Here is a 27,122-nt window from a genome sequence, read left to right as displayed (position 1 = left end):
GCCCAGCATTTGTTTCAGACCCAGCCTAGTTTTACCCAGAGTTATAGGCTAATTTAGGAAGAAAATTAATAGAACTATGGCAATACATGAGCTTCTCTGTGATACCTATGAATCCTAGAGATAGAAAATCAATGATTAGCATCCTCTTTACTCAGTGGACAATGTTTAATAATAGTTTTTCAAAATAATTGGCTCAGCTTTACATAACAAGGAGAGGAACTCCAGGCATTGTGTGTCTTCACGTTATTTTACACTTAGTCCCTGTCAGGATGGTGTAAAAAGCCCAGGGCAGTGAGGGAAGTTTAACTACATATGTCAGTAAGAAGACAAATGGACTGATTAGACCATTCACCTTGTGCTCCTGAACCTTACCTGGAAGAATTACCTATGAATCAAAGAAAAACAAATGACAAATATAAACAACCTCAGTTAATCAAATATTTAAGAAGCCTTTGGACATCTTTGACCTATAAAAAGTCATGCATCTTGGTTATCGCTAGCCCCTGTATTGATTGGACAAATTTTCATCATACATATTTTTTTATGAACGTTTTAAAGACCATAATTTTTAAGAAATGAAATTGTAAAGTTGTAGCTGTCATAGTGATTCTTTTTATAGATCAGGGCATAGTAAATTGAAAATTTTATGGGATTTACCATTCTAGATGCATTGAGAGCATTCATGAGCCTGTACCACTTGGCAATACTGCGCACTGAGACCTGGATCCCACATAGTCAACTGTGGTTCAAATTTTAGGTCCAGTAGCTTGAAAAAGACATTAGGCACACGTGCATGTGTGCACCAAATTCTGATGGGATAGAAAAATAAAAGAGGATCTCAAGGGACCTCAATTAGCCAAAACAGTCTTGGAAAAGAATAAAAAGTCAGAGGCCTCATACTTCTTTATTTCAAACTTATTACAAAACTACAGTAATCAAAATAGTGTGGTATGCTGCCCAAAGACCAATGGAATGGTGAGCACAGAAATAAATTCTCATATGAGCTTCATTAAGGGTACTAAGACCACTCAATGAGGAAAGGACTTGGCTCTTCAACAAATTCTGGGAAAAACTAAATATCTGCAGGCCAAAGAAGGAAGTTAGATCTTTATCTTACACTATACAGAAAAACAAATTGAGACTTAACTGTAAAATTATTAGGAAAAAAATAAGGAAAAAGCTTGGTAACACTGGACTTAGTGGTGATTTCTTGAATGTAGCACCAAAAGCATAGGTAATAAAAACAAAAAAAAATTGGTATAACATCAAGCATTACAAGAATGAAATGCCAGCCAATGAAATGGAATAAATATTTATGAATCATCTATCTGTAAGGAGTTGATATCTAAACTATGTAAAGAACTTTTATAATGCCACAGCAAAATCAAATAATTTCATTATGAAAGGGACAAAGTTTTTGAATAAACATTTATCCAAAAATATACCAGTGGCTACAAGCATAATAAAACATCTTGAACATTTACTGATCATAGAAATGCAAATTAAAACTACATTTAGTTTTAATGGGTATCACTTCACACCCATTAGGGTGGTTACTATCACAATAAAAAAGCAATAAGCTTGGGGGACCAGCAGTTAGCGTAATGGCTATGTCACTGGACTCCCACGTAGTCGACCACAGTTCGAGTCCTGGACCCTGTGGCTTAAACTCACGCCAGGCGCGTGTGCGTGCGTGCCCAAGATCCTGAGAGGAGAACGGAGGAGAAGGGATTGCAGCGTGGCCAACCCCCTGGGGGATGATTTCTTGCTTTCTGTCTCTCTGTCTCTGTCTTTCTGGCGAGCGCACACGCCCTATAGCAAAAACCTCTCCAAAAAAAAAAAAAAAAACACAACAATAAGCTTGGCAAGTATGAGGAGAAATAGAAACCTGTGTGCATTGTTGGAGGGATTGTAAAATGGCGCAATCACTATGGAAAATGGTATTAAGGTTCCTCAAAAAGTTAAAATGAAACTACCAGGTGATCCAGCAATCCCATTTCTGAGTAATTATCGGGGTTTCTAAGAGTTTCGCACAATCGTAATTCATAGCAGCACTTTCCACAGTAGCCAAGAGGTGGAAACCTACCAATTTCCATTACTTAGTGAATGGATAAACAAAATATATGTACATACAGTGGAATACTGTTCAAGTTAAAAAGGAAATCTTGTTACATGTTATAACATGGATGAACTTTTATGCTAAGTGGAACACACCAGTCTGCAAAGGAAAAACACCATATGATTTCACTTATATGAGGTAAGTAAAGTTGTTAAATTCATATAAACAGAAAATAGGATGGTGGTTCGAAGGGACTGGGTGAGGGGAAAAATATTTATTATTTAAAAGGGTATAGTCTTACATTTGCCAGATGAAAAACTTCTGGAGATTTGTTTTACCAACAGTCTGGTATACGGATATGAAACACTGTTGAATGCATACATTTAAAATGATCTAGTTGGTCAATTTTATATATTTTTTTAGTCACAGATTCAAATACAACAACAAAAACTTATTACAAAGTTACAATAATCAAAAGAGCATTGTTAGGGACCAGCAGTTGGTGTAATGGCTATGTCACTGGACTCCCATATAGTTGACCGTGTTTTGAGTCCTGGACCCGGTGGATTAAACTCATGCCGGGCGCACGTGCGTGTGTGCCCAAGATCCCGAGAGGAGAAAGGATTGTGGGGTGGCCTTCCCCCCGAGGGGTGATTTCTTGCTTTCTGTCTCTCTGTTTCTTTCTGGCAAATGCACACACCATATAGCAAAAACCTCTCAAAAAAAAAAAAAAAAAAAGGCATTGTTACTGGTATACAGTTAGACATTTAAATCATGCAGTAGAATCAGATGTCTAAAGTAAGCCTTTATATTTGTAGTGAGTTGGCTTTTAACAAGGGTGCCAGATGGTTTGCTAGGAGAAAGAGTAGAATATTCAATCTATGGTGCTATAACAACTAGGTACCTACACGTAAAAGAATAAAGTTGAATTTCTGCAATACTTCAGGGAACATACAAAAATTAACTTGAATCACATATCTAAATGTAAGCACTAACATCCCCCAGGGGGGATGGTCACGCCGCAATCCCTTCTCCTCCATTCTCCTCTCGGGATCTTGGGCACGCACGCACACGCGCCTGGCGTGAGTTTAAGCAACCAGGTCCGGGACACGAACCGTGGTCGACTACGTGGGAGTCCAGCGACATAGCCATTACGCTAACTGCTGGTCCCTCTAGTGAAAAACTTTATGGTTCAGTGAAAAACACTAAGAAAAAAAAAGAAAAGCAGTGCAAATTCCATGAGAGAGAAGATACTTGCAAAACATATATCTAATAAGGGATGTATGTCCAGAGTATATGAAGAGCTCTTGTATCTCGCGATATAAATGCAAATATCCCAGTAGACAACAGGGATAGGATGGTTATAGGCGTTTCTCCAGAGAAGATATACAAATGGCCAATAAGCACTTGAAAAATGCTGAGCATCATTAGATGTTAGGTAAATGCAAATGGAAATCACACAATACCGGATTATACTCGTACGGATGGCTAAAATAAGGGACAGAGGAGCCGTGTTGGTGAGGGGGACAGAAATGAGAACCCTCAGATGCTGCTGGCTGGAATGTGAAGCTTGGTGGCCGGTTTGAAAGGCAGCCTGGCAGCTCCTCAAATGAACTAATCACAGGACCAGGCAACCCCACTCCTAAGTGTATACCCAGCAGGGATGCACGCATGTCCACATAAAATCTTGTACCTGAATATTCTTAATAGCCAGAAGGCGGGAGTAGCCCAGGTGTCCGTCAGTTTAGGAATGGGTAACAGAATTCAGTACGCACGTACAGTGGAATGTTACCTGGCCATAAAGGCATTAAGGGCTGTGATTCATGCTACAACATGGATAGACCTTGAAAACATGCTAAGAGCCAGCCAGACATAAGAGGCAACTTTCACATGATTCCGTTTACATGAGATGTCCTGAATAGGCAGATCCATATAAATAAAATGTAGATCAGTGGTTGCCGGGAGATGGCTATATCGGGACGGTGGGAGAGATTTGGGAAGTGACTGAATATGAGAGCGTTCTGAATTTAGATAGAGGTGATGATTGTGCAACTTTTACCAATATGCTAAAAAATCACTGAATTACATAGTTCCAAAAAGTGAATGTTAGCCGAATTATATATATTTATATATATATATATATATAGAGAGAGAGAGAGAGATTTTTGCTATAGGGTGCATGCACTCCCTGGAGAGACAGACAAGAAACAAGAAATCACCCTTCAGCGTGGATGGCCATGCCACAATCCCACAATCCCTTCTTCATTTTCCTCTCAGGATTTTGGACATGCACACACTCACACCAGCATGAGTTTTGAGCTGCTGGGTCCAGGACACTCACTGCGGTCAACTCTGCGGGGATCCAGCAACATAACCCTTATGTCATCTGCTACCCCCACCCAGTTATTTTTTAATTCATGATAGAGCATGTGCACACTGATGAGAGAGAGAAAAGTACCCTCCCCAGGGCCTGGTCGCACCACGATCCCTTCCTACACCTTTCTGCCTCCCAAGAGCCTATACACATACCCCACGTGTTCTCAGGCTGATCAGACTGGGGACTCGGACCTCGGTCAGCATGTGGCTTACAGCTCTGGAGTGCAGTTCACAGAATCCGGGCCTACACATTCATTGTTAAGAGAGATTATTGTACTCATCCTTTTAGTCTTTTACATAGGAGTTTATTGTTGCATGCTGTTATGCTTGAGTATTTTTTGATCATTATCCAATTCTTATTTGTAATAACTGGTTTTCTTTTTTTTTTTGGAGAGATTTTCACTGTAGGGCGCGTGTGCTCGCCAGACAGACAGACACTTTAGAGACAGAAAGCGAGAAATCACCCCCCAGGGGGGATGGTCACGCAGCAATCCCTTCTCCTCCATTCTCCTCTCAGGATCTTGGGCACGCACGCACACGCGCCCGGCGTGAGTTTTAAGCCACCGGGTCCGGGACACGAACCGCGGTCGACTACATGGGAGTCCAGTGACATAGCCATTACACTAACTGCTGGTTCCCTGTAATAACTGTTTAAATGGAAAGTTTTCTAAGATTTCATGTTTTAAAATTTTTCTTGTAGAATGATTTCTATTTAATAGTGATTAATAACAGTTGACTTAAAAATAGGTACAAGTATTTGAATCTTTCAGAGATCAAAAACATTTTTGGTGGTTAACTGATGATTAAATTAGGTCCTCTTTTGATTTCTGTTAAAAGCAAAGAATTGGAAACTCTCTGACTTGGAGAAGAATTTACCTAGTTATTATTCGTTCCTCTTCTCCCATCATCAGAACATATCCAACATGGTCCTCCCCAGTCCTGTCAAAATGCCTGAGGCACCTTGTTTGACCTGATGCCCTCCCAAGGATGGGGAGAATTGAGTTACCATGTTTTTCTATCGATCTTTGGATATTTTTTATTAAAATTCTTTCCTGTGTTTTAAATACATTTTCATCGAGACTTTGGAACTGCAGATTTATTTAATTTATGAGAACTATCTCTCAGTAAGTTAGTTGGCGAAGCTAGTTGTCATTGTCAAACTGTTCATCCCATTTTTCATATAAAATCTGACTCTTCCCTCTTTGCTGATGGAAGAGAGAAGATTTTTAACAAACAAACAAAAAACCCAAACCTTTAGCATTTTTGCTATACTTATTGATAGAACATAAAGCAGGAAAATTTTTTGATTTGGTAAAATAGATGCAGGACAGCCTGGAAAGGGAAGGTGGGTTGGGACCAGCAGTTAGCGAATTGACTATATCCGCTGGACTCTCATGTAGTCGACGGCAATTCGAGTCCTGGACCCGATGGCTTAAAATCACGCCGGGCGCGTGTGCATGCGTGCCCAAGATCCCAAGAGGAGGATGGAGGAGAAGGGATTGCAGCATGGCCATTTCCCCCCCCCCAACCCCCCCGGGTGGGTGATTTCTCACTTTCTGCCTCTCTGTCTGTCTCTGTCTTTCTGGAGAGGGCGCGTGCCCTATAGCAAAAACAAAACAAAACAAAACAAAACTCTCCAAAAATAATAAAAAATAAAAAAAGGGAAGGTGGGATGTGATTACTCTTGAAACACATAGGCGTGTGCTTAGCTGTGTTATCAGTTGAGGTTCTGCGTGCCTTTTGAAGTCTTTAGGAGAATGCCACCTCATTCTGAATGCGACTCCTATCCTCCTTTTGGTGTTCTAGAGCAAATGAAATGGCTTTGGAAAGCATCCATTTATTCCTAAGAACATTGTGTACAGGTGTATTAACACGTTGGTACATGGGTGTTCATCTGGACCACGCTATGCCAGAGAAGCCACCCCTGTGCTGCTCGCCTGTGTTCCACATCCTCCTCTCTCCTCTCTGCAGGTTGGGTGTTCAGATGGAACCCCAGAATCCTTCACAACCAGTAGCTTCTGTGATCGGAGCTCACATAGGAAGTGATTCTTCATGGTAGCAATTTTCTTAGTTTTCTTAGCATGTCTGTATCTTTTTTTGTTTTTCTTTCTGTGGTTTAGGTTCTCTAATTACATTTTATTGTTGTGATTTTCTTTGATTAAACTTAATTATCCTCAAATCGGCCTGGAAATGCTTATTGGGAGCCGCATTTCCATGGGGGGGGGGTCCTTTGTTTTCTGTGTGTTTTATGAAAGAGGCTTTGGTTGCCTTTGCCTTTGTCCCTCTTCTAAGGCTCATTTCTGTGTGAACAACTTTGGAAAAGGTAGCGACTTCAGAGCAGCGGTCCGGTTTGCTTATTGCTGTGGAGGATAGAGCTGGTGTCCCTTCAGAGGGAAGGGGTAGGCATCCTTAGCACCATGATCAAAGCCCTGCTTCCCCAGCTTAGAGGTCCTCTCCTGTAGCGCAGCTAGCTGGCTGTGAGGCTGGGGCCCAGGCACTGGAGCAAGGTAATGCCGATACTCTGGCTCTTCCTGTGGTGAATAATAAGCGCCTACGTCTCTCACCGCTAGTCTTACTTTCTCTGTCAGCATCCGTGAGATTGTGACAGGCTAGCTTGTTAGCTTACAAGTCGGTTAAATGTGAGCTCCTTCACAGTTCTGGTCAATATGTAGGAAATACAAATCAATATATAGCTATCCGAGTTCAACCCGGGAATGTCATTTTTGCCTGTGTTGTTTTTATTAAGATGACATTGTTATTTATATAAATGTAGCACGGATCGTTCAGATTTTTGCGTCAATTAAAATAAGGATGTCACATAATTTTAATATTTTTTATTTAATGAGTTTTAAAGGCATAATACATCCGTTGGTCTTAGGCATTAAAATGATATGTATGTATGCATCTGTACATGTGTTTGTGTATGCTTGAATATTCATGCTTTCAAAAACCAAATTGATACTTTCTGTGCTTAATCACATATTTAAGGACTAATCTTAATTCCATAAATGTCATTATCATAAATTATTTGTGTCTATTCCAGAATATTGGGAAGAAGATGACCTGCCAGGAGTTTATTGCGAACCTCCAAGGGGTCAATGAGGGCGTGGATTTCTCCAAGGATCTGCTGAAAGTAAGCACGCGCTGTCGGGTTCTGAAGTGTGCTCGTATTTGCATTTGCCGCTCGCTTCTTAATCACAAGAAGGTTAAGGATCGCTTCAGTATTTTGGTTCTTGCTTTGGATTTTATTGGTGATGTTTCCATTGGGCCTTATCCTTGATGCTTCACGCTCAAAGTACCATACCTTTAATAATTCCTAAAAACCTGCATTGTGACCAGTAGTACTAAGGCTGTCGGTGGACTTGGGTGAGTCGATGATACAGAGTGGGCAATGTTTGTTTGTAAGACTGTCAGAACCGGAAGAAGGTTCAAAGGTATATTCTCCATGCACACAACAAGCCTTTGCAGACAGTGGTGGTAGGAGCTCTGACTGTTGAGGCTCTGGTCAGGATGTCTCTGGGAACAGATTAAATTAAATTCTGAGTAATTGCAGAATGCCTGAATTATTTGCACTTAGCTTTATTATTGGTAAAAGTCAGCATGTTTTCTTCCATTGTCAGATTGTTTTGAAGGGAGACAATGAAATTGATTTGGAAACTCATGTATTTTATAGCATTATCAATGAGATGTGTATTTGATCAAATGCAAAATAATGATTGATACAGAAAATGAATCTTTTAGAAGTTGAAGGGCAAGATGTGCACATCGAGAATGGGATTTTTACAGTTTTCTGTTTGATTCTACCTTCTTTTTAAAATTCAGTACACATACAGATTTTGTTTGGAATCAGTTCTTTCGGATGAAGTTGCTAAGAAAGATGATGCGGTTAGATTATGTTGTATTGTGGAAATGGACCTGTTGATCGATAACTTCTTTATTATGTTTTATGTGTAACTTAACATAAAAAATAGAGTTCTTCCAGATTTGTAACGATGCATATACTATGGGAAAACGAAAGAAGGCATTACATATATGGTGTTAGATTTATGAATCTTACTGTATTTGCAGCTCATTAAAAAAGTTAGATTATAAAAAAATCAGGAAGAAAAATAGTTTCAGTTTCCACATAAAGAAAGTATTTTTTTTTAGATTGTTTCTTTAGACAGCAAATGCTGACATTTCTGAAGCTACAAGTCCAAATGAGAATGGAAAAGAAAAGGTACCAGAAGTGACCTGAAACATGTTAACACGTTATGCGCACTCCACTGACACCACACAGGGGTAGCAAGTCTTTGTTCACTCTGAGTCCTAGAGTGGAAAATAATGGAGTTGCTCTAAGGGAGGATTGGTGCGGCTTCTGTCAACTTATATCTGAAAGGAAAATTGATAGGATAATTTTCAGTGATGCCTTTAGGTTGTAGCGGCAGGTTCGTGGTAACTGTCATGACTGTGGGTAAGTTCCTGGGTAGACCAAAGATGGCGCCGTCTGAGAGCGAATGTAGTTCAAGTGTGGTCCAGCTACCGCGCACCTTGGGTAAACATATGTTCTTTGATTTCCTCAGCCAAGAATTTGCTGGATGATTGGTTGCCATTGTGTAAACGAGATTGTGTATAAACCTCAGGGGGAATATATGTATTAAACTATTTACTTACTGTCGGAAGGTGACAGTGAAATGACAGTGGCATTTAGCATGGGGATTGTCAAGTGAAATACTGATTCTGTGTTTTGACAAACCTCGGCCGCTTACCCCTCCCAAGGTGAAAGTTTTCCATTTCAGTAGGCATGGTTTTTGTTTTGTTTTCTGCAAATTTCTGCAAGAAGAGGTTTTCTTTAAACCATTTTTATTTCGGTGTGTTATTCCTTGTCCCTTCTTCTTCCTCCTCATCTTTCCCTCCCTTTCTTTATTACCCTTTCTTGTTTTCTTCTTCCTTTCTTATGTGAGAGGGTGTGTACATGTGAAAAATAAGAGCCTGAAGTGAGAGCGAGTAATCCAGGGGGCCTGGTCATGCTGCAGGCCTTTTCTCTCCAACCCTCCATCCCGTCAGGCCCCTGGGCACATGACTTGTATCTGGCATGCTTTTCAAGCTAATGGGGCCCAGGCTTGCTTCTTGGTCTGCTATATGCTTAACTGCTGTGTTCTGGGCTTGGTCCTGTTTTTCTCTTTCTCTAGTAATGGCTATCACTGAATTCCCTGCTGAGGTAAGTTATCGGGTGGGATATCTGCTTCACTTTTGGAGGAAATATTATATGTATCCACACAGATACATCCCTGCAGATGGACACACGAAGATTGGTGTTCTCTTACAGGTTTCTGAGCAACCTCGCCTCTCTTCCTCCCCTCCCGTTCGATTTTACAAGACTACAGGCATTCATGGCAGTGTATTTTATGATGTAAGAAAAAAGATGATAAACTTCATTAGGATTCTTCATGGAAATATAAAGAAACACCTAGACTCAATGTCAAGAATTGTGTAAATTAGGGCCAGCACGTGGTATGGGAGCTAAGGTTCTAGACTCCTACACAGCTGACTGCGGTTCAAGCCCCAGACCCTGCGGCTTGAAAGTCACCCCAGGCTCAAGTGCATGCGTGCCCAAAATCCCAAGAGGAGCCTAGAGGAAAAGGGATTAGAGTGTAGCTATCTTCCTGGGTAGTGATTTTCCACTTTCTCTCTCTCTCTCCGGCGAGTGCACAGGCCCTATGGAGAAAAGCTTAGATTGATTGAACTGAGGCTCTTATTATTACGTACTGACCTTATTACTTTTAGATTTCTCTAGATCAAAGTAACATTTGGATTTCTGTCTGTTCTGATTCATTTGGGCCAGAACTAACATCTGGACTATGTCTGTTGTTCAGTGTGGTTGCATAGTTGGGAACACTTACTGCAGGGTTATTGGGTATTCACCAGGTGTTGTGGGACTTAGAGAAAATGCTGGAACAAAATGGGCACATGTCTTCAGAGATCAGACAGTGCTGAGAAACACGGACGTGTGTGCTTTCTCCCTAAAAATGCAGTTACTCCATCAACGTGTAAACCAAATTCTGCCTTTTTTCCCCAACAGATCTGATTAAGAAAAAAATAGACCTTAACGTATTTAAATGTATGAGAAATGAGAAGCTTGTTTCAAGCCTTTATTTCAAATAATTCAAATAATGTTTTGTCTCCAAATTTGCCAGAGGCTGCATTGAAATTACAGTTTTCTTTAATACAAAGAGAAATAAGTTGGATTCCAAAGACAACCAGTGAAGTAGAGCCAGTAGGAGGGTGGGTACCAGCAGCTATGGGTAGGGAAGAGGGATGCCAGTCCGAGGGTTTCAGTTAGAGAGTATGAGTAAATATTGGAGCTCTATTTTATGGCATGATGATTATGGTTAATAATATCGTTTGCATACTTGAAAATTTTGAGAGTAGATCTTAAATATTACCCCAGAAAACAAATGTGTAAGGTGCTTGATAGATACATGAATTAGTTTGATTTAATTATTCCATAATGTGTACATATAATTGATCAAAACATGTTTCACACCAAAAATAAGTGCAATTTTTATCTTAAAAATGAATAGTAAAAATTTTAAATTTTCTTCATTGTTCTTCCACCTCATCCTCTCAAGATATAGGCTTTGCTCATTTGCCATCTTGTTCCCTAAATTTCATTCCTTCTGAGCTTCACAGGAAACCTCTATTCCTGGTTTTGGCAGAAAAGCTGCACTGGTATCTTGAGTCTAACCTGCTTTCCATTTTAGAGGCTGGTGGTGGGTAATTCTGTTTCTCATCACATACAAAGAGGGCCATGGGAACTTTGAGCCCTGGTCATCAGTTATTTAGAGACAAAGTGACCATTTCAAAATATAGGATTGCTAGAAAAGTCATGATCTTCTTTTCCTATGCAAAAATGCTTCATGACTTTTCCAACAATCCAGAATATTTACGTGAAAGAAAAGAGGAAGCCAAGACTATAAGGAAAACAGGGTCCTGAGAAATGGCGTAGGAACACGCAGATGGACAGGCACTTACTGACTGCACAAAGCTTTCACTTCGAGGGGGCATCCAGACTGCGTATGTGAAGATGGAACATGTACCCCTATTTTTTTTTCTACTGCAACTTTTCTGTTGCCTCCATTTGGTGCTCAAATAATATTGTTTTTATCCTTGTCATGGTTAGATCTTATTTATTTACCCGAGGGCAGATTGAATTCAACCAATGCCAAGGGGAAGTACAAGAGAAGGAAGTCTAACAGTCAGAGGGCAGGTGTGTCTGTCAGGGGGCGAGAGACAGATAAAGGAGGAGAAAGCACTCCCCAGTGGGGTGTGGTCACTCTGTAACCCTTTCTCCTCCATTTCTGCATCTGTCGGGACTTGGGGCATGCATGCACATGTGCCTGGCCTGTGTTTCAAGCCACCAAGACCAGGATTTGTACCACAGTTGGCCGGGTAGGGCCCAGCTCCCTTAATCATTAGGTTAGACCAAGTAAGCTCTTTAAAATTTATGGGTTTTTATATCATTTTATTGAATGAGAGCATAGAAACAACAAATAGCCCCAACCTTTTCAGAATGATTTTAGTGGAACTAAAAGACAAAACAAAACACAATTTACAGTGTTTTAATTGCCAGAGAGCACATATGCTCAGAGAGTGAGCAAGCAAGCACGTCCTCATGGGGTGTGGTCAAAGCTGCAATTCCTTCTTCATTTCTCCATCCCATCAGGATTTGGGGCTGCTTATACACCAGCTGGGCATGTTTCTCAAGCTACCTAGGCCCGTGTTGGAAACACATGGCCAGCCATGCGAGGTCCAGCTCCGTTAACCACCACTTCGGGTCAGCCTCTACAGAGTGTTCCAAACCATACCTCCAGTGAAATGTGCCTAAATACACAAACAGCTCTAAGGATGATTCATTTACAGGACAGACCGTGACAGTGCAAATCATTGAAAAGCGAGGTGGGTAAATCTTGCTTGGACCAGTCAATAATGGTGGTTTCAGAGATGTTAACATTTTGTAGAAATTGCTTGTTTCTAGCTCCTTGGGAATGTATTAATTTCAAACTTACCGTGTAGTCTCTTCAGAGAAGAACAAGTCTTTGTACTTTCTCAGATGTGGTGGTGTGTGGGGTAGTGTGTGTGGGCTGGGTGTGTGTGTGTGTGTGTGTGTGTACGGGCAGGGGAGACTGACACTTAAACTGAAAGGATATAAATCGGTAAGCCTGGGCTAGCAGGATTCATGTGCTTTATTGCAGGAATGGAATGATAAATTACATAGTGAATTAAATTGTTACATATTCTATTGGTTGGAATCCCACTAAACGTTCTCATTAAAATGCATTTGTTTTCCCTTGCTTTCTGGAAGGACAGCATTAAGGCAAGATTCTTTTTTTTTTTAGACAGATTTTATTTTGCTATAGGGCACACGCACTTTCCAGAAAGACAGAGACAGCGAGAAATCATTCCCTCCCGGGGGTGTGGAGGATGGCCATACTGCAATCCCTTCTCCTCTATTCTTCTGTTGGGATTTTGGGCACTTATGCACACACACTCAGTGTGAAGCTCAAGATGTGGTCTCTGGGATGTAACCATTAGGCCATCTGCTGGCCCCAGGCAAAATTCTTTCTTTTTTTTTTTAAGAGAAGTTTCTGCTATAGGGTGTGTGCGCTCATCAGAGAGACAGAGACAGAGAGACAGAAAGTGAGGAATCACCCTCTCCCCACCCCTAACCCCCACCAAGAAGGATGGCTAGATCATAATCCCTTTTCCTCTGTTCTCCTGTTGGGATTTTGGGCATGCATGCACACATGCCCATCAGGTCCAGGGCTCAAGCTGCAGTCGACTATGTGGGAGTCCAGCAACATAGCCATTACGGCAACTGCTGGTCCCAGCAGCAAATTCTTTTAAAGGAAGTTTCCAGGAATATATAGGCTACCTGCGTTCATTCCTTAATATATCTGGTTGGCTGAACACATTATGTCTTTTGTTTTAAATGTACTGTTCTCATTTGGTATCCTTAGGGAAAAAATATTTGCAAAAATGATGAAGAAATTAGCTAGGAAGGTAGAATTCAAATAGACTCAAAAGACCAACAAAGAAAAACACATTTTAAATAAACATGAATGCACCTTTTTGGACAGAGAAGAAACATAATTAGGAAATTATGTTGTGCAGTCTCGTAACCATTAGGCTCCTTAATCAGTCACAGCTGTATGGAAGGGTAAACAGCATCAACAGAATCAACCTTTAATCAACCTATTAAAGGTTCGGAGATCAGCAACCTTCTACAAACTCAGACTCCAAAAGGGACCTGCCTGGGGTCTGAGCAGATGCTCTAAGGTTCTTTTAAAACAAGAGGGTGCAAGCCCAGCCCAGCTCACTTCCTGAGCCACCCATCTACCCCTCTGACTTGACCTTTTCTGCCAGGAGAGAAATGAAAACATTGACAGTTATCCTGCTTTTCTGTGTTCGCCACCAACAGGCTGAGTTTAGGAAAGATGAGGTCTTCTAGTGCCCACCTATTTTTAAATTTGTATATATTTTTAAGGCTTTTGCCCTAGGGCATATGAGCTTACTGGAGAGACAGACACAGTGAGAGAGAAAGTGAGAAGTCATCCCCTCCCCCCGGGGGGGGATGGCCACACTACAGCCCCTTCTCCTTAATTCTCCTCCTGGGATTTTAAGCATGCATGCACATGTCCCCAGCATGAGTTTTAAGCACCAGATCCAGGATTCAAATCATTGTCTGCCATGTGAGAGTCCCATACCTTAACCACCACACCACCTGCTGGCCTCATGCCCACCTATTTTTATTTTATTTTATTACCCAGATGTTGTGAAGAACAGTTTGGAGGAGGTAGAAATACAAGTGGAAAAGACAGTGAAGCAGCAATTGGCCACACAAGGAGTAGTCACAGTGCCTGATGTGGCTGGAGACAGCATGGAGGGAAAAACGTTACTCATGAAAGTATTTGGAGTTGTTTGAGTTTCTGCTGCTGGCATGTTTTCCCAGGTTGCCCCTGCGTCCTTCTAGTTCATTGACAATCTCAGCTGCGTGGAGTAGAAGATAGACAGAAACTAGGAAAACCTGAATTGTTCCCAGTTAAGGTGTGATCCGCTAGGTGGGTTGGGATGGAAGGCTTTGGGCAGTGCAGTGAGTGGAGTCAGAGCTGGAAAGTAAGTCCAGTATTTCACCCTGGCTGGACAGCCTAACTGTTTTCAGTTTTCCCTGGTCTGATATGGCATGATAGTACCTTGCTCCAAGAGTGGGCATTATGGTCGCTTACTACAAGGTGCGTTAAGTGGCTAGCATCATGTACTTTATCTGTCCTTTAGGATGGCTTTGCCAACAGTCACAGATTTGCATACAGTACAGTTAGGTATTGACTATTCATAGTAGGTTTTTCCTGCAAAATAGAAGTACAAAAGCTGAGTAGACGGTGAGGCACTGCTACAACTGGGTTCTACGCCTGATGTAGTGCCCCAGGTGACTAGCGACGGGGCCTCATTCTTTGTGCCTTGGTTTCTCTCTCTGTAGCTCAAGATATTTGGCCTGTGCCCACAGCTTTCTGTGTAGCCCAGTGTCCGGGCCCACCCTCACCATTTCACTGCTCCCCACCTGGACCTGTTGCTTGCTCTGTTTCTCTTGCGCTCAGACCTCCTCATTCAGAATATTTCATGGCAAAAAAAGAAGTTTGTTGGTGATCTTTAAGGATCACTTCAAGCCAAGTCTGAGAGTGTCCTCAACATCTGTTTTTTTTTTCTTTATGAACTCAAATTATATCTCCTAAGTTTTAGCTCTTATATTGTAGTTATTGTTGTAGATAGAGAAGCATATACTTTATAGGGAAAATAGTGAATGTTCAGATGTAAATGCAAGAAAACTGGTTGTAGCAGCATTCTTGGGACCAGCAGATGGTGTAATGGTTATGTCACTGGACTCCCATGTAGTCGACTGTGGTTCAAATCCTGGACCCGGCGGCTTAAAACTCAAGCTGGGTGCATGTGTGCCCAAAATCCCAAGAGGAGAATGGAGAAGAGGGAATTGTGGTGTGGCCATCACCCTGGGGGTGTTTCTCACTTTCTATCTCTCTGGCAAGTACATGCACCCTATAGCAAAGATTTCTTTTTTTTTTTTTTTGATGAGGTTTTCGCTATAGGGCACGTGCGCTCACCAGACAGACAGAGAGAGACATAGAGACAGAAAGAGAGAAATCACCCCCCAGGGGGGATGGTCACGCCGCAATCCCTTCTCCATTCTCCTCTCAGGATCTTGGGCACGCACGCACCACGCCCGGTGTGAGTTTAAGCCACCGGGTCTGGGACACGAACCGCGGTCGACTACGTGGGAGTTCAGCGACATAGCCATTATGCTAACTGCTGGTTCCCAGCAAAAATTTCTTTTTCTTTCTTTCTTTTTTTTTAAAAAGTTGTAAAAACTCTGTACCTTCCTTTAGGGATCATTTTAACCCTAGTCTGAGAGTGTCCTTAACATCTTTTTTTTCCTTTATAAACTCATATCACCTTAAATTTTAGTTTTTATATTGCATTTATTGCTTTAGATAAAAAAGCATACACTTTATAGGAAGACTGGTGAATGTTCAGGTTTAAATCCAGGAAAATTGGTTGTAGCAGCATTCTTGAGAGATCATTCCCGAAAGACTGTAGGAGAGGAAGAAGCAGGCCACTGTCTGAAAGAAGTCTGAACTTTTTATAAATGAAAAGCCTGAAGTGAGTTCTCAGAAATACTGTATCTGAGTTATACTCGGAGTCTGTAGTTGAAAATAGGAACTTATGGGTGGTATTCAAGTGTAGCTAAAAAAAGTGCATCAACAGCTTCCTGGGGTAGGTGCGCGCTCTCCAAGGGAAGGTCGCGGAAACCTGGTAGCAAGCGTAGCTATGGAGAGCAGGACTGGAATGCTTGTCCTAGTGTCCAAAGAGAGCCTTCTAAGGGATCAGTTAGGGTAGCAAGCTTTGTAAGAGAACAGATTTAAAGGATCTGGCTTAAAATACGCAGTATTATAGGCCAGCAGGTGGCATGGTGTTATGGTGCTATACTCCCACATGGTCAACTGTGGTTTGAGTCCCAGACCTGGTGGCTTGAAAACCACACCATGGACATGTGTGGGTATGTGTGTGTGCGCTCAAAATCCCAAGAGGAAAAGAGATTGTGGTGTGGCCATCACCCCTTGGGGAGCGATTTCTTACTTTCCCTCTCACTATCTCTCTCTGGAGAACACCTACACTCTATGACACACACACACACAAATAAATAAATGAAATAAAATAAATGCAGTATTGCTGCTTTTGTTCAGCAGATCAAGTGACTCAAGCTGAGTTGAGTGACACAGGCTCCCAGCGTGTTTCTGCCGCCTCCTGGTGTGGGTCTGGTAGCACGAGGTTGCTCCTGGTCACATGATGTCATGGGCCAACCAATGATTCTGCCTTTCTGTGGTTCAGACCCTGAATGAACAATGGTGAGGGTAATACCGTGAGCCAGCTGAAGAGCCACAAATCATGTTCATGCTTTAAAATAAAAAAAAAGAAAACATGTCTATGAGAAAGAATGTTAGAACGTTTTACAGAACAGATGCTGCTTAAGGAGTACAGATTTTTAAGCAACAAAAATTTTAAAAAGGGAAAAAAAATGAGTGTGGGGGTGGTGATCATTAGGGTAGTATAATGGAATATTATTGATTCCCAGATAGAGCCTACTTTAATTTGAACATGAAGAAGTGCCATAGAATTTCATATTCAGATACATCCATGGAAATTTGCATATTTGTATGTTTAGGGAATTTTTAAAACATTGAACTGAGTCCATCAAGATTGCTGCTCCTATCACTCAAGTGTAAACTTGTATTTTTGACATGAATTTAATTGGTCACATTGTGAATTTAAACATCCTATTTTTGCTTATGACATACCAGAAGGCCACTGGTGGGATTTTCCAGACGGATGCATTTCTCTCAACAGACCTGCAACCCAAGAGTAAATGAACTGTGAAGGAAGTACTCTGTCCTGAATCCACTGAGGATACAGGGAGATAAATTTTAATTCAAAGGCATTTGTAGATAACATAGCAAAAGTATCCCATAAAGGAGAGCTATTTGTTTTATGGTTGAGATACTGTGTCATTTATGTAAGGTCAATTGTCTGGGAAAAAAAAGTTAAAAACAAGCAAAAAATTATAACTAAAACAAGAAGAGCTCCAATCATATAGAGTTAATAGATGCTGCAGTTTGTGTAACCTTATAAATTTTACTCAGGCCTTCATTTGGAACCTATTCTATTTTTAATAATTAAATTTTTACCAAAAAATTTGGGGCCTAATCACTTTCCTTGGTCTATCAGAAGCAAATGGCCACATGGACACAATCAGTGTACAAACAACTGCTCAAAACAATGGCCTGAGGGTCCAGCAGGTGGTATAGTGGTTAAGGCACTGGACTCCACACGGTCAACTGTGGCTCGAGTTCCTGGTGGCTTGAAATTTCACAGTGATCTCATGTGCTTGTGTGCCCAAGATCCAGGGGAGAATGAAGAAAGGATTGCAATGTGGCCATCCCTCCTGGGATGGAGTGATTTCTCACTTTTCCTGTTGGCTATCTCTGAGCCTATTCTTCATTGACAAAGTAGTAAGAGGTATACCCACTTAATTTTTCCAGAACAAACTTAGGAAAAATGTAAGTGTTTAGCTTGATACTTATATTCTTAGGTTGAAGTTATTTTGAAGAAACAATTATTTCCCATGTGGCCATGAATTAGAAGGATGAAGTTGGATGGACTGCTGTTAGTGAGATATGAGGTGGGTAGCAAGAAGGGATTTGATAACGAGGCAGAGAGAAAAATGAAACCTTTAAGGGCACTCTGTCTCCAAATGGAACGGGCAGAGTCGATGTGAGGAGAGGCCAGCAACTGTGTAGACAGTAGCTTCTCTGAGGATGGCTGCATAATAGCACATCAGAATAATGGATGTGCTCAGTGAGTCATCAAAATTCTTACATTGTGTTTACTTAGTTTGATTAAGGAGACAGGAAGTGTGAAATAGATTTGGAAAGATTGCCAACACAATTATTTTATAAAGATTTAGGCATTTAAAGAAATTAGCTTCCATCAGAAAACCCACTAATATGAAATAATTCACTTTTCCATCCAGAACCATTCTTGAACTCTGTTCCCTGTCATTGTCGTGATGTATTATGGTTAAAATATTGGATTGTTTTCATTGTCTTAATATTTACCCTTTCCTCAACCTTTCCGTAGACAGCAGCGTTGTTTTTGTATTGAACTGTTGCTTTCTCAGAAACCATGTTTATCCGGACCATACAGTTATAGGAGCCTTCCTCTTCCCAGTACAGATACCTCTGATTTATGATGGGGCTGAGTCTGGTAAACCCATACTAAGGAAATGCATATAATGTTCCCACCCCACCCCAAATCATAGCCTACCCTTGCCTCCCTTAAATGTGCTCATCAGCCTCCAGGTGGGCAAGGTCACATGCAGAAAGGCTGGCCACACATGCATGGTGGGGGAAGGGCTATTCGCCCTGTGGTCGCTCGGGTGCTGGGGGACTGCGGGTGCTGGGAGACTGGGGCTACAGCCACCACCCAGCCTTGCACCGGAGTATCATTCTGCATGTGGTGGGCCAGGAAAAGGTCAGAATTCGGCTTTCTACCTGATGTGTATCACTTTTGCACCACTGTAAAGCCGAAAAGCCCATGAGCCAAACCTTTGTAAGCCATAGCCGTCTGCATTACCATCCAGCCAGACGCACACACGCTTCTCGTTCCTCTTCTTGGTCTCCCCAGGCTCTCTGCAGAGAAGAACATCAATACCTTCACACTTTCCTCCCGTGTACCCCCAGACACAATTCAAACATAAATCTATATGCCCCAAATATCATCCCGAGGAGTTCTTTACATGTCTGGTTGTTATTGTATGTCACAGGCGGAGGCGTGGAAGTAGTCCTTGGCCCGCGTTATGGGGTTTGAGAACATACTAGTTTGATTAAGTGGTGGTGTTGGCACGTGTGTGCCCTCCTCCATCCCCACCCCTAAGGACAGAGCCTGTCTTGGTCACAGTGTTCCTTGTACCTAGTGTCATCCAAGAGCAGATCAGATACTCAGCACATATTTGCTGAAGAAATGACTGCATTTTATATAAAGCACAGGGGCAGTACTTCTGACCTTGGATTGTCTTTAGGAGTGCCGTGTGAACAGCTGGGCACTGAGCACAATTGTGTGTGAACGTGAGTGTGTACATACTTTGTCTTCTGTTTTTTTTTAAGGATCTGTACCTTTAATCAGATTCAAAGGCTTCCTCCCCCCCCAAAAAAATAGAACCATAGACTAGGACCCTCCCAGAGTACAGACTTATATATTACTCTTTTAATTAAAATAAATAAAAAAACTTAGGAGAAGAGTTTTTCCCCCAAGCACACGCCTTTCCCTTCATCCCTGCTGCGTGCTCAGCCTTGTGGCTGGGCTCAGGTGTCAGCCTTTAATAAGACAGGCAAAGTGGAAGAGAACAGGTGTTAAGACAATTACACAAACCATAAAATGTGTTACTCAAAATGATGTAGATGTGTTCAGGTATAGAAGGCATACCATGTTTGGCAAAAGCTGAAGCTTGTCTCAAGATGAAATTGAATGATTCATGAGTTCTTGCTTTGGTAAAGGCTGTGCTAAATATACTGGGGGAAGCAGCGATGAGTAAGATGTGAATCTTGCCCTGGAGGGATTTTCAATCCAGCACACAGGTTGGGCAGCCGTAATCTGGAAATCTGAAATTCAAAAATGTTTGCGAGTAGAACTGGCGAGATGGAAATAAGAAAACAAGGACTCCGATAAAGCACTGCACAGGGGCCCGTAGCATAGACGCACATGTGGGAAAGGATCGGCAGACACTGAGCTCAGGGCAATTGCGGTTCAACCCCACCCTTCCCCCTTGGCTAGATTTGGACCTCCATGCACGCTGGGCTAATAGTGACCCAGAGGTACTGTGCACACACCCGGCCCCTCATTCTGCCAGCCGGGACTTTCAGAAGGAGCTCAGAGGGAGGCATGGAAAGGGCCTGACCTGGGTTGGGGGCATGCCCGGAGCCCTGTAACCTTGCAGCAGGGCCAGCTGGGTCGGGGAGAGGAAACAGACCGTTAGTACCTGGCCACAGCATAGACAGAAGGAATAGCCGTAAGGTGTCGTCAGTCTTTGAGAAAGCATGTTGACCAGCCAGACTCACATCAGGAATACTCCAGAATTCGAAACATTTGAGCATTGATGATGCAATGCCATAAGTGGAAAATTCCATGCTTGACCTCAAGCAACAGGTCACAGTAAAAGCACAGGTGCTCAACACATGGTGTCTTCAATAAGCCTCAGCACGTCGTTTTTCACTGTAGCGATGGTATGTCGTGTTCCCTCCTGTTAGGTACTTCTATGGAAATGAATGGAAGAAAGTGGTTACTTATCAGTTATACATAAATTCAGTCTGGAGCCAAACAGTCCCCGATGGTCCACATGGGGGACTGAGCTAGGGACACTACTGCTTTCTGATGGTCACTGTACACAGACTTGGCTTCATGCACAAAATTATACAATATCTTGGCCAGCAGGCGTGGTAGTTAAGGTGCCGGACTCACATGTGACAGACCATAGTTTGAGTTCTGGACATGGTATCTTGAAAATCACTCCAGGCACATGTGTGCACGTGCCTAAAATCCTGAGAGGAGAATGGGAGAGAAGGGATTGCAGTGTGGCCATTCCCCTTGCGTGGTGAGTTCTCAGTTTTTCTCTCACTGACCCTCTCTCTCTCTCTCTCTCTCTCTAGTGAGTGCGCAGGTCTTACAGCAAAAATAAAACAAAAATGATAAACAATATTATATAAAATTATCTATGGGCCATGTGTATGAGATGTATATGAAACAAATTAATTTGGTGTTTATACTTGAGTCCCATTTCTAAGATATCTCATTATGTTTATGTAAATATTCCAAAGTCATCCAAAATCTCAAACACTTCTGTGCACGTGCTAGTCCATAGTCATTTTCAGCTCTGGCTACACATCAGAAGCATTTGGGACAAAGGGAGAAAAAAAGTAGGAGGCGGAATTGCACTCAGTGTGATAGAAAACCGTTGAAATGGCATAAACACTGGGGAGAAAGACCTGGTACGTGTTTACAAAACTGAATATAGTTAGCCTATGATCCAGCGGTTTAAGAGAAGTGAAAGCGTGTTACAAGAGCAACCGTAGCAGCTTTATTCATCATAGACCTGAGTGGAAACAACCCTCATGGCCATCAACAGAATGGGTGAGAGTCGTGGCAATCTTATCCACACAGCAGGACACTGCCCAGCATGCATGCAACATGTGTGAAAGGAGCTTTAAACAAAAGTGCACGGTACCGCGTTGTCATACAAAGTCCTGGGTGAGGCAGCACTAATGCCTGGTGGGAAAAAATCAGAGCCATGGTTTACCTGTGGTTGTCAGGTGCAGATTTCCTAGGAATGGGGCATGTGGGCCCGGTCTGAGATGACGCTAATATTTAAAATGGTGAAGAAAATGCCACTTGGAGAGAGAGAAATGGCATGCGTTCTCCTTGTCCTCCCTTCCCCTTGGCCAGCCTCAGAGCTCTGGGAATGGCACCCATGTGTATTTTTAAGAAGCTCAGGGACCAGAAGTTAGCATAATGGCTATGTTGCTGGACTCCCATGTAGTCAACCGCAGTTTGAGTCCTGGACCCGGTGGCTTAAAGTCATGCCAGGAGTGTGTGTACGTGCGTGCCCTAGATCCCGAGAGGAGAATGGAGGAGAAGGGATTGCAGCGTGGCCATCCCCCCTGGGGGATGGTTTCTCACTTTCTGTCTCTCTCTCTGTCTCTGTCTTTCTGGCAAGCACACGCGCCCTATAGAAAAAAAAAGTTCATGGGTGGTTCGAACGTGACTGAGATTTGAGCTGTTACCTAAGGTTAAATACAATGGTGAGTACAGTAACTTTTTATTGCTGTCGCAACTTAGTAGCTTGAAATGCACAGACTGGATCGCTCCTGCCTCTGTAGGTGCGAGTCGTCAGTTGGTTTGGCTGCTTCTGCCCCAGTGTCCTCAGCTCCAAATGGAGGCGTGTGCAGGCCTTTCCACCTAACTTTCTGGAGGCTTAGTGGTGACTCGCCCACCAGTTCTCTCCAGTCGAGGGCGGGATTCTGTTCCATGTGGTTCTAGCAACAAAGTCCACATTCCACTGATCATCAGTGGGGTCCAGCCCAGCTTCTGATTACCCATATTCTTGGGCCGAGGTCTTTTGTCCTTCCTCCAGGAAGCCAGCAGGGTGGGCTGTGTTCTTTCTGCCCTTCAGAACCATCTGACCTCCCCTGCTCCCCTGCCTGCCTCATGTCCCCTCTGTTTCCTCTTCCAGTGCACCCGCTGAGTGGCCGTCCTGTCTTCCTCTTGTGCTTTGAAGGACTGGTGTGATTACCTGGGCTCACACAGGTAACCCAGAATAATCTCCCAGCAGTAGGTCAGCTGACTGGTAGCCTTAATTCCGTCTGCATGTCCTTTCCCAGCAGGACCTAGACGAGCCTGGGATTAAATAATCAGGAGGCCGGAATTGTGAGTGGCCGACGCCTGTAGGATTCTTCATGCAATACAGAATTGCATGTAGAGCACTGTGGGCTTCCAGAGCAGAGGCGAACAACTGCAACCAGGGAGCACGGTTGCATATAGTTGTCTTTTGAAAGGTATTTCTGAGGGGTGCCATGGAGCCAGAAGGAAGGTTCCTGGGTGTGGTGACAGTGTAAGCCACAGCGCAGGAGCAGAGGGGTGACCGTGTGTGATGCACCTTCACCAGCCCTGTCCCATGATGCACTTCACTTATGTTGGTTATTATTTATACTGAGCTGTTAGGTCACTGTAGCATGAAGTCAGATTTTCTTTTTAGATCAAAGAACAAGAACAGGAATGGTAAAAAGTTTTGGAACACTTTGTATGCAGGAATATTATTTTTAATAGGACTAGGGCAGTTTCATGGTGCAGTTTTTGTCCCACCCTGTTTTGGGCAGTTAGAATGGAGTCAAATTACATGTGAAAGTCTAAAAAGCTATTTCTGTATCTCTATACTTTTCCACATGCCACATCTACCGATGCAAAGTAGAGAACATGGCCTTCTGTGAAGTATACCACTTTTCCATTGTACTGCCCCGCGGGACGCCCTCTCCGGCCATCCTCAGTGGCTTTTGTGCCCTGATTTGGGGAGACGATCCCGTAGGGCAAGCACAGCTGGGTGGAGAAAGGCTGCAGTGATGTGGCGTGGCTCGATCTAAAAACTGCAGCCAGGTCATAGCTGGCTTTTTATAGTCATTCCACATAAAGGGCACATCCTATTTTATTAGTATTACTCTGTACCACTTCTCTGCCTTTATACCTAATTTACTTATGTGCTTTAAAGAGGACTGTACATATCTTTCTGTTTCCAAAGGCATGCATCTGTGAAAAAAATAAATAAATAAAAAGGGGGAACATAGACTACTTCCTGCCAACATTTAAAAAAAATACAGAGTATAAATGCATACAGGTATATAAGAGATATATACATAAGGGCTAAAATAGCAGGCCAGCAAGCTAGCGGGGATGTTTTGTGAAGCTGGATGTGAGAAATAGGATTATAAAGGGAAGGCCTGGTGGCGGAAAGCCCAGGGGGCTTCCTGGGATCGACACATTTCACTTTCCTTTGGTGACTCACACTTTGCTGTTTAAACTCCAGTGCATACTAAGCATTCCATCATCTTTGCAAACTCCCTTCCTGTCTCTTGCCAGTGTTTGTTTTCCTTCTCTTCCCACCTTCCACCCAAACCTGAAGTGCTGGAAGTGGCGGTGGGGATGATTGGAGGCCAGCTAAAGGAACCCATTCTTCTCCTGCGTCTCTCTCTGTGCTGGCTTTGAGAAGAGAAAAGGCTTTTTCTTGGAACCGCGTTCCATATCCTGAGTAGACGTTCCTGAACGAGTTGTTCATACAGTAGTTAATTTGGCAATTTAGCACCTGCCAAGGAAGGACTGCTTTCTTCACTGTGTGGCGGTCTCCTCCTTGTCACCATCCTGCCACAGTTTCTGCTGGTGTTTTGATCAAGGCTGTGTGTGCTCATATCAAAGACACTGGCGACTGTTTCTGGCTTCATCTTTTTCCATTCATTTTCCCATGTTAATATGCTAAGATATATTTTCTGATGGCTCTGAAAGATTGCGGTTGCTTTTTCTTATTTTTCTTTATATTTCCTCAATGCTTCTGACTTTGATAATATGTAAGATTATATTGCCTGTCCACCATGTCAGTGACATTCCAGTTGCTTATCTCTAGGGAAATTGAATGATTTTTTTCCCATAGGGCACATGCACTTGCCAGAGAGAGACAGAGAGAAAGGGCTGGGGGAGTGGCCACACTACAATTCCTTCTTCTCCACTTTTCTCTCAGGATTTTGGGCATGCACACACGCACATTCCTGGTGTGATTTTCATGCTGCTAGGTCCAGGACTTGAACTTGATGCAGACAGCCATGTGGGACCTAGCATCTTAACTGCCTATCACCTGCTGGCCTGGGAAAATTGATTTTTAAAAGAAGAAGCAAGGTCCAGGCCCTTATCCTAGTGGTTAAGAGAGCAGGATCCAACATGGTGATGTGAATCCTGGACCCAGGGGTTTGGAAAACACACCAGGCATGCATGAATGCCCCGAATCCTGACAGGATGGAGAAAGGCAGAAGGGATTGAGTTGTAACCATGCCCCATTTGGCTCTGCTTTCTCTCTCTGTCTCTCTCTCTCTCTGGAAAGCTCACATGCCCTTTGGCAATTAAAGAAAAAACAAATGAAGCAAAAGTTAACGAATTTTAATTGATAACTATAAAAGGAAAGCGGAAAATAGGACACCGCCATTAGGCAAATACCATAGTAATTATTGTTGCCCACAAGATCCATCACTGCATGGTAAAATCAGTGGGCAAAAGTTTGGGGAGAAACATGGTATTCGTGGAGTCTCAAACTATCTCCCTTAAAATATTTATGAAGTACTAGAAGAAAAATAGTGACTGGACAGTGTAGACACCAACAGATACCATCTTAAGAGGTGCTCAAGGTTAATGTTCCCAGTCATAAGTCATCATTGTCATGAAGCCTCTGAAACATGATGACATAATAGCGCTTCTCCTGTGTCCCTTCTCCCAGATGTCTAACTCCAATGTCAGTGTGGGAAAACATCAGCCAACCCCAAACTGAGGGAGAGTGTACAGAATAACTGGCCAGTCGTCTTTAGAGGTGTCAAGACAGTGATGAACCAGAGAGCACTGAGGACCTATCCCTGGCTGGAAGAGATCACCATGAACACATAACGGGTGAATGCAGTGTGGGTTCTAGATAGGATCCTGGAATAGAAAAGGGGCAGTGATGGAAAAACCAGTGACATTCGAATACAGTGTGTAGTCTGGTTAGAAATACCATGCCAGGCCAGCCACAGTGGCTTAGCAGGAACATACCACTCCACGATGCAGAGGTTGTATGGAAAGTCAGGGTTCAGTTCCTGGGTTGACCTGTGTATGCTGGTGTGCTTGAGCCCATGGGCCTGGCTGACTGGGAGGGTTGGGGGAGGATTGGGGCATGAGAACCATTAAGGGTTCTTGTCTTTATGTCTCTCTCATGGAAAAAATATATAAAATAAAAAATATAACACCAGGACAACAGATGGCCTAATGGTAATGTTACTAGACTTCCACGTAGTTGACCGTGGTTCTAGTCCTGGACCCAGCGGCTTAAAACTCATACTAAGCAAGTGTGTGTGCATGCCCAAAATCCTGAGAGGAAAATGGAAAAGGTATTGCAGCATGGCCATCCTCCCAGGGGAGGGTGATTTCTCGCTTTCTGTCTCTCTGGAGAGTGCATGCACCTGATCAAAAGAAAATCTTTCTCTAAAAAATAATAGTACCATGCCAATGTTAATGTCCTGGTTTTGATAATCAGGACATGATAGGTAGGATGTTAACTTTGGAGAGGGCTGGGTGAAGGCTATATGAGAATTCTTTGTACTGTTAAAGTTAGATATTTAAATACACAGAGCTGTGAAAGATAGGAATTGGAGTACCGTTTACAGTGGCAGAATATTGAGAACATCACACACATCTTTCAGTGAGGGATTTGGTAAATTCTATTCATGTAAGTAATATGACTTTAAAAAAACCCCTTGAATTATCTGTACTGATATGTATGTCACAGTGAAGAAAAAGCATTAAGAGTTTACATTCTCCACCTGGATCTTAAAACTGCATCTCTCTGGTTCTTAAAACTGATTCTGTAACTTAGAGCAGATTTTTCCTCTTCTCTTGCTCTTCATCAGTTTCCTCACCTGTAAATTGGTAATAATAATAATAATAAAGCCAATTTATGGGCTGGCTACAAGGGACAAATGTGAGAATCCACATAAAACTGCAGAGTAGTACTTAGCATATAATAAATACTTGATGGAATGTTAGTACTCTATTGTTTGCAAGAAATAAATGGGGAAAGTACTCCTGTATGACATGAAGTGTGGAACAGTGTCATTTCTCTTAGTATGTAAGAATCTTGAAGATTAGACACTGACGTGTTCACCGTGGTGTTGGGGCCAGCATATTGGGCAGCTTCCATTTATTGTCCTTAGAGTACTGAGGGAAGTGTCTATAGCAACTTCTAGAAGAA

The 27,122-nt window shown here is 42.6% G+C and overlaps 1 protein-coding gene across 4 annotated transcripts in view; it reads left to right on the top strand.

The window, feature by feature from the left end:
- Window positions 1–27,122, top strand: part of PSD3 (pleckstrin and Sec7 domain containing 3) — a 521,964-nt gene that overhangs the window by 317,612 nt on the left and 177,230 nt on the right. For all 4 annotated transcript variants that reach the window (XM_014593412.2, XM_006162809.3, XM_006162812.2 and 1 more), the window contains one exon: window positions 7,479–7,568. In XM_014593412.2, coding sequence (XP_014448898.1) covers window positions 7,479–7,568 — 90 coding nt within the window. The remainder of the gene's footprint in view (window positions 1–7,478; window positions 7,569–27,122) is intronic.

The sequence above is a fragment of the Tupaia chinensis genome, unplaced genomic scaffold (assembly GCF_000334495.1).
Source record: "Tupaia chinensis unplaced genomic scaffold, TupChi_1.0 Scaffold140548_1, whole genome shotgun sequence".
NCBI lineage: Eukaryota > Metazoa > Chordata > Mammalia > Scandentia > Tupaiidae > Tupaia > Tupaia belangeri.
This window is presented reverse-complemented; position numbering and strand designations above follow the sequence as displayed.